General features: G+C 36.2%; 1 protein-coding gene across 2 annotated transcripts in view; it reads left to right on the forward strand.

Moving 5' to 3' along the window:
- FSIP1 (fibrous sheath interacting protein 1) overlaps positions 1-15,460 on the forward strand; it is a 90,831-nt gene that overhangs the window by 64,862 nt on the left and 10,509 nt on the right. The window contains exons 12-13 of one of the 2 annotated variants that reach the window (XM_017829774.1): positions 6,125-6,665; positions 9,714-10,065. In XM_017829774.1, the coding sequence (XP_017685263.1) occupies positions 6,125-6,665; positions 9,714-9,736 (564 nt within the window). In that variant the 3' untranslated portion in view covers positions 9,737-10,065. Of the gene's footprint in view, positions 1-6,124; positions 6,666-9,713; positions 10,066-15,460 lie in introns of those variants that run through there. The other variant, XM_017829775.1, reaches the window with a different exon arrangement.

Below are 15,460 nucleotides of genomic sequence, written 5' to 3' on the forward strand. Positions count from 1 at the left end.
ATTGTATAAACTCATGTCTCCTTTTGATTTCTGTTAAGATTTCTCTTTGTCAGAGGAAGGGTTTTTTATTTTCCATTTATCAATGAAGTTCATTTTCTCTTCTGAAATTTTATACTCTTCTTAAATTAGTTTTTTCATGGAGATTTTATATTATTCCATGAGTCTGATAATGACTTTGATGTTGTGGTTCTGATGGCTCATAATGTTAGAAGTCAAATTTTCTTTTCAGGCAGTGATGTTACCAGATGCTCACTAATCTCATCCTCTTTTTGTTTAGTGCTCCTGTTTTCTTGCCAAGATTCTTCTGCCCTTTCTGCTTTCTGACTCTTAGCAGCAGCAGCTCCAGAAAATTGACTACTAGACCTTTTCATTCTGTCCTTACACAACCAGAAACAGTGGATAAAAATAAGAGAAGGGGAAATTTCACTAACAGAAGGAAAGACAGCAGTAAAAGGAAAAAAGCAAAAGCAGGAGGTTTTCTTCTGTGGCTCAGGAATCCTGTTCATTCTTGAAGATTTTTGTCTTTCCTGAAGCAGTACAAAAGTCCCCAAACCCAGTAAATCTAGATAAGCATAGAATCCCCAGATAGTAAATCCTGATTTTAACATGAGGAGCTCTTAATTTCTGAATCCATTATTCAGCTTCCAGTCTTAATTTTTAACACCATCAAATCAATACGCATTACTGTCCTCTCCAGAAACTCACTGAGTTGTGAGCATGTTTTTGATCTACTCTATTTAACATTTTGTCTCATTACATTCTGAACTAACCCTTCTGAAATAGTCTTGCAGAGGAAAGATTAACTTTCTTCTTTTACATTCATTAAGGTTTTTCTCATAATGTAGTAAGACAAACAAGCAAGCACTGAAAGCAGTAAAATGACTTGCTGGACACTTAATTTCTGTGTGAAAGTGGATGTGTGGGTCTCTGTACTGGGTTTACCTGGGATGTTAATGTTTTTCATAGCAACTGACAGGGTGCTGTGTTTTGGATTTGTGACTCAAACAGTGCTGATAACATACCTGTGTTTTAGCTGTTGCCAAACAGTGTTTGCACAGCACCGGTGAAGGATTGGGAATGTGCAATAGGCTGAGCTATGAGGCAGATGACCTAAACTAACCAAAGAGGTATTCCATGCCCTATAGCATCATGCACAGCAATAAGAAGGGAAAAGAGAGGGTTCTACAGAGTTAGCTGTCTTTTGCTCAGGAACTGGCTGGGCATTGGTCTACCTGTGGGAGATGGTGAGTTATTTCCTTTGCATGCTTGTTTTGTTTTCTTTCTCTCTTTCTCTTTTCCTTCGCTTATTAAACAATTTTTGCCGCGATCCACAAGTTCTATTAGTTTTATCATTCCTTTCTTCTTCCCCTGTCTCACTGGGGTGAGGGGGTGGGTAGTAAGCAAGCAGCTGTGTGGTGCTTAGCTGCCTAATGGGATTAATCCACAGTGGTCTGATATTCCATTAATTTAAATTAGTTTACAAGTTATGGACACCAAACTGACTTCTGTGATGCAAAAGAACTTTGGGCTTTTAACATTTCTGGAAATTGTAAGAAGCCCTGTCACAATGACATGATGTGTCTAGTTTGTATGTAATATATTAATAATATTCCACAGTTGCACTGACCAGTATGGTTCATAGACAAGTGCATGATGCTTTCTTGAGATGCAGAAAGGGGAGACCTTGGAGTTGATGGTGCACGTTGAGTCGAGTATCATGGAGATAGAAGGCAAGAACTGCCTTTTCAAAGCAGAATAGAGCTGACTGAGAAACTGTTAATAAGTTATTAAGTAACTGAAACTTTCAAAACTCTCATGTGCTGACCTGAACTTTGTCTCAATAGATCAGTATACTCTTAAAATGGAGTAGTTTTATCAGGAACAAAGCAGTTACTTTAGAATTGACTGTTGCAGTCCCACACATCAGTAAATATGTAAGCAAAATAAAGCATCAAAGTAAATTATTTCAAGCAAATAAAGTATCATGAGAACTATTATTGTAATACTTTCAGACTAAGCAACAAAACTTGCATGTTTATAAACATACCAGCTACATGAGCCCTTAAATAGTCCTGACTTACTCATTTACAGTGTGTCGTTTTATGATTATTTACTGTAATTAGAAAGAATCCTGACATACTAGCTTTCTCCACATGGTAAAATCTGATAAGGGCTTTCAGTGTTAGTCTGTTTTTGTTACTGTGTACATGTAGGAAAAAAACCTAAAGATTTGAACTTGAAAACTTGTTGTCACAGCAGGGCTGTCCACAGTGAACTACAAGTTTGCATTCCTACCACATGCAGTAAGGTTTTCTCTATAGACTCCTGTCACTGAGGAATTTAGCAAGGAACAAGAAATCTTCAGTCAGAGAAGGGCCACAAGTGTGTGAAAAGCTAGCCACACATAAACACTAAAGGTCATTAGCAGGCTCCTAGACTCCTCTCTAGGAATTAGTTTTTTAGATCATTAACGGTAAAAAAGCCTAGGAAATGAATAGGACTCTGTCCTATTAAAAATTAGCCAGAACAATTAAAAGGTTTTCCAGTTTTTAATGGGAACCAGACCTGATGCCTCATTTTCCTTGTCTGGTGGGCTGTTTCTGCATTTTGAATGACATTAATTTTATATCCTTGTATTTGTAAAGAAATATCTTGAACTACTTTTTTTGTATAGGAGTTGTAAACTATTTACAATGAGGGCAGTGAAATCTTGGGAGATGTAGAATCTAGTGTCTCCCTAAGATTGTGTTACTGAATCCAAGTCTTGTGACTCTGAACTATTACAGTTAATTGTGATAGGATTGCTTCTGGTGTATGCAAATGTATATTTTGCAAACTTCTAATACAATTGCTGTATTATGCAACTCCGTAAGTTAAAATGCTCATTTGGCTGCAAATGCACAGCCTTTTTTGCTGTGAGGTGTCTCTCCTTATGGTGTTATGTGTTTCCTTAAACTCAGTTTTCTAATTTCAACAGCAGCCTTTCTGCTTTCATTTCAGTGTAAATTCCTTGCTGCTGAGTGGATGACTGATAGTTGTTTAAGAGCTATCTTCTCCTCCACTGTATATTTTTCCTTAAGCCTGTAGTCATCTCTTCACTTTGGCACAAGAAAATAATGAACAGTGCACCTTTAGTATTTTAAAATGTAATTTTTGGAGAGGTTTATTAAATACTTTTTTTCCTTATCTTTGCATCTTAGCATGCATGCCTTACAAAAAAATCCAGAGAGAGGAAGAGAGAGAAAGAAGAGAGAGAGAGAGAGAGAAAGAGAGAAAGAAAGAAAGAGAGAAAGAAAGAGAAAAAACCCCCTGTAATGTGTGATTTGCCCGCAGGCCTGCCACTCTGGAGGAAAACAAGCCCACAAGTTCCCAAACTTTTTTACTCTATAGCTGTTATACTCATTTCCGTCCCCATATGCCTTAGGCTCCAAATCTTCCCACTTAACCCTCTGGTAGTAATCAAGGTAATCTCTGAATACAAGCCATATGATTTTCCTCAAAGGATAAAAAAGAAAAAATAAATTTGGATGAGGAAAAGTGAACTGCAGATAAATGGGGTGGGGATGGGGAGAATAAAAGGACAGGAGAAAGGCAGGACAAAATGATCTTCCTCACAATCTTAATTTTGTACTTGGTCATTCATTTACTCTAGATGCAGAATTCCTTTCTGCAGTGAGTGAATTGCCCTGTCATTAACATAAAATTAGCTCCAAATGGTCTTGGCCAAGAGCTTTGAAATATGTTAGTATAGAACCACACACTCAAAAACATGTGGGAATCCATGTGGGCTTCCAGATGTGAGAATCTTCTGTGTTACAAATGTAGTTATGTTTATGTAGCCTTATAATCTGCTCAGTGGATATACTGTAGATGCAGCTGTGCTTCAGTTGTGGTCTGTTATGTGGCGCTCTGCCTTAGTGAATGCATCTTGTTTCTTATAGCGAGTCCGTTCTGATAATGGCTACTTGTAAACAAACACTGGCATGCAAGTTAAAATACTCTGTCATCAAATGTAAGGAATTCAGCATGAGCTAGTAGATTGAACTGAGAGTGGAAATTTGAAAAATTTCATGTTTCATTTTTGATTCCTCATAGTATTTTGCTGCTAATTGTTTTTCCCTGTCTGATTTATGTTTTATCAGTGAATACTTTCTGCACTAGGATTAAAATTTGAAAGCCTGAGAAAAGTTTGAAGAAGTCATGTTTTTTGTGTTATCTAAATAAGCATTTAAGGTAGTGATTTGATTTCAGTTATATTATCAAAAATACAAGACTATCTGAATCCCAATATAATTACCTGATTTTGTGTTCATCTGCCTAATGATCTCTACCCACAGAGATAGTCTGTTGATGATCTTTTTTCTTTTTTCTTTTTTTTTTTTTTATGTTTAAGAGCCCGTATGATCTTGATTTCTTTAATGCAGTTGTCTTCTGTTGTATGTAGTGTAAGAAGGAAACTGGGAGTATCTTTGGGAAGAAAATTGATCTGTACAGGAAGACTAGTGGGTTGAATAGATCTATAAAGCTGAGCTTAAGCACATCAATTAGTGCCTGAACTCTACAGTATTCAATCTGTAGCAGTGACTATTAGCTATTCTTAATCTTTGAATGTGTAAGTACAGAATGGTGACTGATGGTAACCTGAAATGTCATTCTTGTTCACTTTGTAGTGCCACCGAGTAATTTTTAATAGGCACAAGTTTTTCAAAGAAATTCTATTCCTTTGCTGACTGAAAACTGTCTTTATTCATGAACATGAATATTCAGTTTCAGGTGCAATCCATACACCTTGTGCTACTTTGGCTGTGATCTCCTTATGTCGTATACATCAAACAGGATCATATCACTCCTGTAGTTGGATCAGAGACCTTCAGGGGGAAAAAAAAATCAACTCTACATCTGATATTGATCTCTCCTCTGAAATGACTGTAGCTCCATCCTCTAGCACAATGGAAAGTAAATTCTCTGATTAATAGTCATTACACAATGAATAAAATTGTTGTTTACCATAAATCACAGTAGCCTAAGAGTTCATCACACTGTCAGCTGATCCTTTGTCTCTTGGGGGTTGGGTAGACCTGAGGCTTTTATTGTGGAAAGCATCTTTTTCCATTAAATTTTGCATATTGTTTCTAACATTTTAATATATATTATTATATCTCCTATATATCCTATTTCATGGGCAAGTGTATTATGCATATCTAAAATAGGTCTTGTACTTACCATTATAATATTTAAAGTGTCAGGGAGTATTGTGCTTCTCTGTGTTCAGGAGCATTAAGGATTGTAAAAGCTGGAAGTAAATTCCCATTGCAAGCCTCTTTGAGCAAAATGTCCTTTGCTATTCATCACCATAACCAGCTAATATCAGTTGTTATCTTCGGTAGCAAATTTTAAGGAATGTCCAGGAAAGGAGACCTGTATGATACAAAATGATAGGAGTGTGACACTCTCTGAATAAGAAAATGACTGAAAAGATACATCTGTGAGCTGTGCAAGCAGTAACAGCTTGAAGGAAGCACTAAAACTGTCCTACAGGAGACAGAAGAAGACAGAAGAAGAATTTCTTCTGTCTCATGCCGTGGGTCATGCTTGACATGGTTGAGAGAGGCTGTGTGGCATTTCCACGGTGAGAAGCTGTGAATACTTCAGTCAGTATGTGACACTGTTTGTGGGCTGGTGCTGTCCAAAACTGTTTCTGACCCCAGTTGCATTGTCCCAACAGCCTTTTAGCAATGCGCTATTTTTCTTTCAGTAACTAAAATCCTAAAGTGTGTGTGTCTATGATACATAACAAACCAAGATATATGAAAAAGTACATGCTCTGGTAATTAAAAAGCGGTCAGATCTAGTGCAAGACTATGCAAAGTCAAAGGCCTCAGTGCCTTGCAGACATCAGACTTCTGTCCTAACTTTCAGCACAGAATCTATCTAGAACCTAATGAGGCTATTACATAAATGATGTGATTATGTAAATGTATATTTAAATTAAGTTTGAATTGATAAACATTTATATCGATATAAGGGTTCTGCCAGTGCTTTTGTGTCTCTCAAACTGTTTTATGGCGCTGCTTTTAATTAATTATATTTTGACAGAAGAAATTCTCTCTTTTTTTTTTTTCAGACTGAAGAACAAATGAGCCTCTCTGAAGAGCAGCTTAAGACCTTTCTGGAAGAATGTATGCAGCCTGAGAGAACAATAAGTAACGTTACCATGCCAAAGTCTCAGGAATCTCTTTCTTTTGGATTAAGTCCCCCTTCTTACACAAGTCAAGACTCCACTCTTCACTCTACATCTACTCTTTCCAAAATGTTAGTTGAAGACCATATTGTAGGGATGTTAATGGCTCAGGAAAAGGCTGGACTCGAAGACAAAAGCTTATGTGCAGAGAGCGAAATCCCTGGCTACTATATCAGCAAAGCATTGGCTGTTAGTCACTTATCAAAGGATTCACTGGCCCAAACAGAGGAACCTGATGACCTAGAAGGTTTACAGAAGATGGGAGATGAGAGTATTACTGAAGGTTACTTTATGTCAAGAGCACTCAACAGAAAAAGATTGAAGAAACCTTCTTTCTTGGGTGAACCATTATATTGCATCAGCATGAACAATGAGCCATGCACAGAGGCTGACATTCTCAGCATACCACTGCAAACCAAAGGAGGTGAGACTCTTAACAACCCTTTAGAATAGGCTTTTGATTATAAAGAAAAAAACCTAAGCAGGTTCTCACTAAAGATATGCACCAATACACACTGATTATTGTGGTGGGCCAAGGATGTTCTTTTATAAAACTGTGCCAAAAATAATACACACAAAGTAACAGAATGTTTATTAAAATTCTTACTCTGACATAATTGACTAGGAGTTTTATGAAATACATCACTGATGTTGATTAATTCTGTCAACTGGAAAACAGTGTTGACAACGCATATGGATTACCTTTTTGGTAGTAGAAAGTCATGTTCCCTGTTCTGTGGAGAGTAAATATTCTCCCAGTAGTTGGTACAATAATTCACTGAAAAATCCAAGTGTTTTGTGCAAGTTTTTAATAAGGTAAACTTATATGCAATTATATAGTGATATTGTAACTTAAATCTACATTTAGATTTTTAGCCTAAGACTATTTCTCTTCCTGGAAAGCCAGCTGTTCAAATAAGCCAGATTTTAGGCAGGTAAGTCTTTCACTTCTTTCATAAAAGTTGTGACAGTAGGAAGTTTGTGATTAGAGTGCTACAGTTTAATTTTATTAGAAATCAATACATTTTGCTTTGTTTGTCAAGATTGATCTTTGTTATAGTAGTAGTCTATTCTGAATTTAGAGAAACTTTTTTTTCACATACCTTGATAATTTAGAATAATGTCCTAATATCACTTTGCTATTTTATAATTTCTTAATTATGATCACATCTGTTTCCTTGGTTGTCCGTACTTAACCTTTCTACAATGAAGAGAATGTTAATATTTTTCAAAGGGATTCCACCTGTCAGAAAGCAGGAAGACTCGTTATTTCTGCTTTTACGCTGCCAAACAACTTGATATCCAGACTCACCTACCATATTTGCCCCTTATGAGATTTAGGTCATTGCTGCTGCAACACGAAGAAAATAGTACCTATAGAAAAGGTTGGGTGATTTGGGGTTTTTTTGGTTGGTTAGTTTTCAGCTACCTTCACATGCCAGCTGTGCTCTTCATGTAGATGCAAGCATCAGAAGAACAGAGCAAGGGAGGAAGGAAGCGGTCTGCCTCAGAGGAGAGCGGGGTGGCAGTGGTGGTCATAGGGAACACCACAGAGGACCACCTCTGCCAGCAGCAATTGGTCTCACGCAGGAGTAACATATTACATTCTACACCACCAGTCTTCCTTGGCAACCAACAGTGAGAAAAACTCAGTACCTTGCTGCCTTCACAGCTTTAGATCTTTAGTTAGAACTGTAGTTAGATCTTTAGTTCTCCTTTAGTCCGAACTGATGTAGTACAGTTACAGTAACCAAGCGTAACACAGACACAGTTACCACCTCTCAGGAGTGTGTTTTAAGATGGGATGTGGTAAATCAAGCAAAACACCATGGACTGTGACCACTACATTGTAAAGTGAGCAGGTAACAGTATACATAGTCCCTATGAGGTAGTTATATTGCACAAGAGAGGAAGATTTTCACTATTAAGTAAATTTTCATATCGGACATCTCATAGTAAAAGTCTATAAGGTGAATTTATTAACATTTATCACGTAATAATTTAATTATATTTGAGTCAAAATCATGTGTACCAGAGTAATGTGAGGGATATTTTGATTGTCTGTTTTCAGTATTGACTGAGTAATGTTCGACTGTGTAGTACTCAGTTCTATATGGTTAATAAACATCTTGGGTTTATGATTGTTTTGCTTACCAATTTTTTTTTTGAGGGGGGGAGTATTCTGCATTTTTGGTCTCTGATTTATTTTAATTTTTTTGATAAAAAAGTAAAAACAAAACCAAGGAGATAATTACAGATATTGTAATTTCATCAGGCTTTGAATTTTTGTATTAGTGTCTAATTTTTTAAAGTGGTGTGAACAGGTAACTTTTAGGCACAATAAAAGTAAGCGCAAAAATAAAACTCCCTTCAGAGGTGTGTAACTGCTAAATATTTCACAGATATCCATGTTTAAGTTTAAATTAATTATATTCAGATGTATTGTATTCTGTTAGTATTAATGTTACGATTAAACAAACATCCAGAATTAGCATTTAAATAGGCAGCAGTCCATTCTTATTATTTTTGTTAATGTACTATTTACAAGTAAATGTATAGCATAAAACAGAAAACCCTGATACCTTTCCATGGAATTAATTTGTTTCCCACAAAGGTGATTCAGTTCTGTCTGAAGCAATTATTCCTGGCCATAAGCAAAAGGGTGTGATGTTTATCAAATCTGTAAAGTTGCTTAATGCTATAGATAATCTAGTTGTTAGTTCAGACATGATTAGATATTCTAATTGTATTGCGGAATGGAGATCCCAGTGGAATCCAGTTTAAGGCAAATACATCTGCAGATGAAGGTGTGAGAAGTGTCAGGTGTTATTTTTATTTTTATTTTTGAGAGATATTTACATAGTTGAGCTTTGTTATGGTCAATTCTAAAGGACATTTAAATGCATATGCATAATCTTTTGTAAGTAGTTTGATTTTCTTGCCGACTTACACGTGGTTTAAATTCTCTTTAGTGCTGGGTAAGCAAAAAAACCTGTGTTTGTGTGAAGCTGGTTTAGCACAATTTTGGTTCTGCAGTCCTTATAGTACTGTAGTCTGTGATATCGATTTACTGTAATACATTAAATGATATTTTAAGAAAAGCATAATTATGAACATAATGCATATGTATATACTTGTGTATATATATATCTGGAGGAAACTCTCATGTGCCTTCAGAGATAAGTAATTCCTGTTTCTTGAAAGAAGCATTAATCTACATCTGGCTCATATGCATGTAAACATAGATGATGTTTAATGAGGGAAACAGAATCCAGACTTACCCATATACAGATATAAAAAGGCTGGTATTTCTCAGTTGTATGAGCCAATTAGTAATTATTTCCAGCTCTGTTTTGGGGGGCTATATTAAGTTTTAAGTAGAAGTTGTATCACAAACTGTTTTTACTTTTTCATATTGCAAATAATGTTGTGCTTACAGTGGTTCAGCATATTTTTTTCTTTATTTTTTCAGATGCTATGAACATTGAAATTTGAGGGGAGAGTGTGCGCTTCTTCGCACAACTGTTTTTCTGAAAGTGTGGTTAAACCTCCCTCAGTGATTTTATTCTGATTCAGTATGATTTCGAGCAACCTGAAGGGAATGAATTATCATAATTGAAAATGTTCCATGAGTTGATTTATTCTTAAGAGATAATTATTATTGTGATTATCATATATTGTTGCAGTTTGATTTAAAAATAAACTCTTGCATTTCATTAAATTAAATACCTAAGAAATAAATGTACGCACACATTTGTGTACCTGTGTGTCTGATAGATATGCATGTCTTTGTGAAAAATGTAAAATAAAACTTGGAAAGTTCAGTATCTACTGATGGGGGTTTATTAGAGCAGATGTGAAATGTATATAATAATTTCATTTTTCTTCACACACACAGTCTAGATTTTTCATAAATTTAGCTAAAACCTGGCCTCTGGTTACCCCACTGCAGTTTCCTGGAGCTTGCAGCCTGTCTGATTAAGAGCCCTGACTCAGGGAAGGACCCAGCTGTGTGCTAAGTTTTTTGCCTTGGGGCTGTCTGTTGGCTGGACAGCTGGTTTGGTTGAAGGTTTGACTTGCACAAGTCCTCTGCTGGATTAGAACATCAGCACTTGTCTGCTCAGGTCTGCCTGAATCTTGCCTGCAAAGAGTGTAACCACAGAGCCAACAGTGGTATCCTCTAGTTAAGAAATGTAACTAAAAGAGGGGAAATTGCAGTCCCTGGTGAAGGCTTGGCGTGAGAGAAAGTGGAGGAGTTCAGAAGTTTGCCCTAGGAGTTACTGGATTGTGAAACATTATAGTAATGGCTACCTGAGGAGAGGGTAATGCAGCTGGCTTGTGTTTGAGATAATAGTAACAATTCATTACAGGTTTTTGATTGACTAGTCTTTACTGTTTTTCCTGATTTTCTCTTTATTTACTCAACTGATGATCAGTTTTTCATTTCATTCACTGCAGTGTCAGAATAAAAGGACATTATTAAAAAAACATGGTTCTTTTTAAAAAGTTCTTTTGTTAAGGTGGAGAATATTCTAGCAAAGAAGATTCAATAGATTTTTCCCATTGACAAACTCTCATGTGATTTGACCTAAAAGGACAAATTATTTCTCAGATCCTATAGTAGCCATTTAACATTCACCAAGAAAAGATGTACAGATAGAATGTTAAATCTACAATGGCTGTTACCACATAGGACTTACTTGATCTAATCTGAATGTTTAAATTAATGCACATATCAGCCCAGATTTTAATCTAATTTACAGAGTTGCCATTAGGAGTGGATGCACTCCTGGGGAAGTGGTAATCATGTGGATATAGCAGAGATCAGAATCTAACCTACTTGCTTTTCATTAAAATCAGAATGGGACATTATATTTGTAACAAGCAAGTGCTATTTCTTCTTTTATTTTCTGATATTTTTACTTACTCCACAACAGCAATAACAAACCTGTTGATACTGGATGTTCTGCATAGGATTGCTGTAAGCACATTTCATGGAGCTTTGTAAATCTCGCCTAGATGTATTTCTCATCTTCCTTAAAGATGTTAAGCCTGTGTCATAATTTCAATAGCATAAATATGATCAAAGCAATACCAACAAGATTTTTCAAGACTATTTTCTGTGACCGTATGATATTCATGCATTACTGTTCACTGGCTGTAATCTTTCCACAATCCAGTTATTTTCACACTGAACTTGTGTTTTATAGAGACCTTCTCAAAAACAAGTGTTCCAAGTGCTTGGGTAGTTTTTTAAAAAAATCAAGTTCTGTTTAGAGATTATATATAGTAAATAATTTTTCATTTTCTTGGTTTATTATGTTATCTTAACTCTCTTGTTGTTATGAAAAAGCTTTTCCTCAAGGAAGGGTCGCTGTTGCTGATTAAGCTTTGCAACATCCCTGAGGCCATGAATACACTTTTTATTCACATCTGGCATTTCAGGGATAGGGAGGTAAGTTTGAATGACTCTTGACTTGAAGTGTATATTCCAACAGGAGCTCTGTGACTTAATTTCTAGTCTTGGGAAATGCTGAGCACCCTGCACTAGTTGTAGTCACTGCAAACCACAGGGATGTAGCACTTGTGGCCTGGTATTCCAAAGGTGCCTTTGGTCAGTACCCAAACTCAGAGACTGTCAAAAACTAGTGACCTGCTATTTATCTGTGCTTTCTTTCTACTGCATTATATTAAATAACAGGTTCTTTGGGAATAGTTTCTTTCTTTCTTGATATTACAAGTGAAATATCAATTCCAACCCTCCTTTTTTTTTTTAAACTTCCAGTTGTAAGTAAAACTGTAGGAAATAAAATTATTTGGTAAAATACGGTAAAATATGTAAGATGTACACAATAACAGAGATATTATAGAAAATATGTGACAAGGTCATTTGCTGAAACATCACCAATACTAGGGTAAAAGGAAAGTTGAGCCCAGGAGGATTCATGGGTTTTTCTTTGTTTTTCCAGTTACTCTGTGTTGTGACCTGCAATAACCCCTCTGTCGGGGCTCACCACTTGAATTCCAGCTGCACTGGAATGTGGCAGCTTCTCCTCAGGGAGTGATGCTGCAGTGATGATTAGGATATTTAAATGAATTTTCTTTTGCAGCCTAACTCAGGATTTGGAAACAGGTTTTCTGAAATACATACCTTCATCTAGCATAAGCTGTATTTGGCAAAAGATTCTATTTACTAGCTTCTTAACCATCTTTCCTAGCTCCTTCCATCCCAAAACACAGCAGAGCATAGGAGACTGATTTTTAAAGTTAACCTTCTGACATTTGGGCTTTGAGATGTTTGAGGAATAAGAAATTTTGTGTGTACATGTAGGTTTATGCTGTTTGTTCTCCTTATTTCATACTATGATTTTACAGGACAAGATAGATGCTTTTGTTCCAAAAATTTAATATTGGTGAAATCAACATACCCGTGAAGAGAAGATTTTGGTGTGCTTGTATCTAATTCTGAGCAATATATGACCAAACCTTTCTGTCTTTGTCACTGAGACCCTTCAGTAATATACATACAGTGCTGCCCTCTGTAGTGACCAGTGTTCAGCTGTTGATACTGATTTCCTCAAGTGGTTATGTTTCAATGCTGCACTGTTTGCCCTTTTAAATTACAAACCCCACATTGTTTTCCTCTGAAAGTGGAAAATAAGGATGATTCAATCATTTTTGTGAACCATATGTGTGTATATATATTATATATAAATTATGTTTATTAATTGAAGATATAATTTACAAAATATACTACAAATTTGAGTTGGATATTTTAAAGAACTACAGCATTGATTTCAGTATACTGTAGTGGTATGAGAAGTTCAGTCCAGCCTGACAGTTATTCAGATTTAGAGTGATTTGAGGGATTTTTATTTCAAAGGGCACTGAACAAACTAAATATCCCGATTAAAAAAAAGTAAAATTTTTTTGCATCTAGACAACAATAAAATGAATGAAGTTATTCTTACATGCCCAGAATTCAAGTTTAAATTAAAGTAGTTCTACCAAGGGGTAAAAAACCTTTCAGTTTCATCTTAAAAAAAAAAAAAGAAAAAAAAAAAGAAGAAAACGCCCCCCAAAAATTCTCAGCCTTATGCCTTTTTCCAAGCCAGACATTTGCTGCTATCTACTTTGTGGATCTGTAGTGCATGCTTTCCCTCTCACTTCCCGAGCAGAACTCCTGCAGAGTCAGTGGGCATGCTGAGCGCAGAGTGAAAACAGGCTGTGCAAAAATTATCTGCTGCATAGATCAGAGGAAAGGGCTGCTTAAACATGTCATCAGAGTAGCAAGGACTTGTCTAGAAATGCAAAAAAATATGCCAGTAAATTCATGTGCTGGAAAGGGTGCATTTTTACCTCCAGATCAGGGAGTGGTAGGTGAGAGGCAGTTGTTTGTGTCTCAATTTCTGTAATTTCAATAATTATAAGAACTTTTATATTTTATTAAAACCCCTTATTTGCTAGATAAACTTTCAGCAAATGAAATGAGAATGCACCTTTTTGTTATGCTTCTGAAAAAGCCTTTCTAAGCACAGCTTTGAATAATACCTCTCTCTCTTGCTTTTTATATGCAAAATCTGCCACAGTTGACACCTCCAAGAGCTGACATTTCCTCCCCCACTTATGAATAGAGAGCCTCACCTCTGGTAATCTCATGCAGTTTGAAGGGTAGACGCAGAAGACAAGGTGGTTTGGCAGATCCTCAGGAAGCTGATAAATTAGGAGGGTTTATGAAATCTGGGGAAAAATAACTGATCTTTTTCTTTATTTTTCAACGCATGCATTTATTGAGAAATAATTGTTCCTTTATTTGTAGGGACAGTTAAAGGTCAGAAAAATAGTTTCCTTTTTAGATAGAATAGAGGCACTTGAATACTACTAATGCCATAACCTACATTTATCCAATTATACGTTTCGTTGAGGGATTGGCTGGAATCCAGATGCAGTAGTTCGAATAAAAGGCTCCCTGTCATTTAAGTCTATGTGAAATAGTTCGCTGCTTGCAATTGAATCTGCAGAACCTTATCTGTTAAGCTTAAAAAGCCCCCAGTAAACTGGAACACTCTCGAGTGTTTAGTAACTTCTAGAGTGCTAAAGTGCATGAATAATTTTGCTTTGTAGGCAAGTATTCTGCATTTGGAACTTTTGAAAATACTGATCTGTGCCATTGTTTTCTTATTGTTTGCTTTGTGTATTTGGTGTGCATAGTTTTGGTGGGAAGAGTATTGCCAGAGGCCTTTCACCCTAATTTTCCAATAACACTGAAATGGTCTCTCCATATGCATTTTGTGAGCAGAGTCATCAAGGGAGACTGACACAGTATTTAAGCAGCACTCGATTTAGCCCTTGTACATGTTGCCTAGGGTAGCAGTTCTTGATTTTGAAAGCGGTTGAAAAATTAAAGACAAATGATGTCTGGGCTTCCTGGGATTTGTTTAAATTTGAAAATCTAAGTTTCTCTATGACACTTGTCTAATTTTATGGATTTCTTGTGGAAGATTTTATCTTGAAGACTTCTGCTTGCTGAACACTTTTCTCTAATGAGTTCTCCTCCTCTTTTTATAACTCTGCTTAAATATTTATACAACTTTGTGCATTTGTTTTTTCTGTCTTGGAAAAGATGAGAAATAAGAACTAGAACTCACTTTGTGGATACTTTAAGATGCTCACTTCTGTAATCTCAGCAATCCTTTCCAAAATGAATTTATGTTGAAAATCTGCCAATTACCATACTATGGACTTCACTGCAAAAATCGTGCCAATATCAGTGAAAATTGCAGTATTGTCATAAGATGCAGATTTGCTATGGTTATTTCCATCTTTATAGCTTATAAATATCTACAGGTTAAACTGCTACACCTGTTGAATATAGTTTTGATGCAGATAACTGCCTTAAAATGTAAGGTACTGCATTTGCTTGGGCTCTGAGAAGAGCGTGCTGTGGTAAGAAAACACTGCGCTCTCTTCAGTAGCCTGAAATTCAAAGATTGCTCATGCAAAAAAAGTTGGCCAAATACCAAATAACGCTAGAAGTGGCATGCATCAGTTGGTACGCTTACTTGTCCCACTGATGAGTCTCCAAGGTTTTGGGAGCAGCAAATTTCTGACAGGCTTCACCTGCAGAGTTTCTGCCCTGTGAAGTGTGACCATTATTCATGTTTTTCTTTAGTAGTTGTTTCTTTGGGCAAGTCAAGGCTGAACATACCTCAACTATGA

The sequence above is a fragment of the Lepidothrix coronata genome, unplaced genomic scaffold (genome assembly GCF_001604755.1).
Source record: "Lepidothrix coronata isolate B3197 unplaced genomic scaffold, Lepidothrix_coronata-1.0 Scaffold168, whole genome shotgun sequence".
Classification (NCBI taxonomy): Eukaryota; Metazoa; Chordata; class Aves; order Passeriformes; family Pipridae; genus Lepidothrix; species Lepidothrix coronata.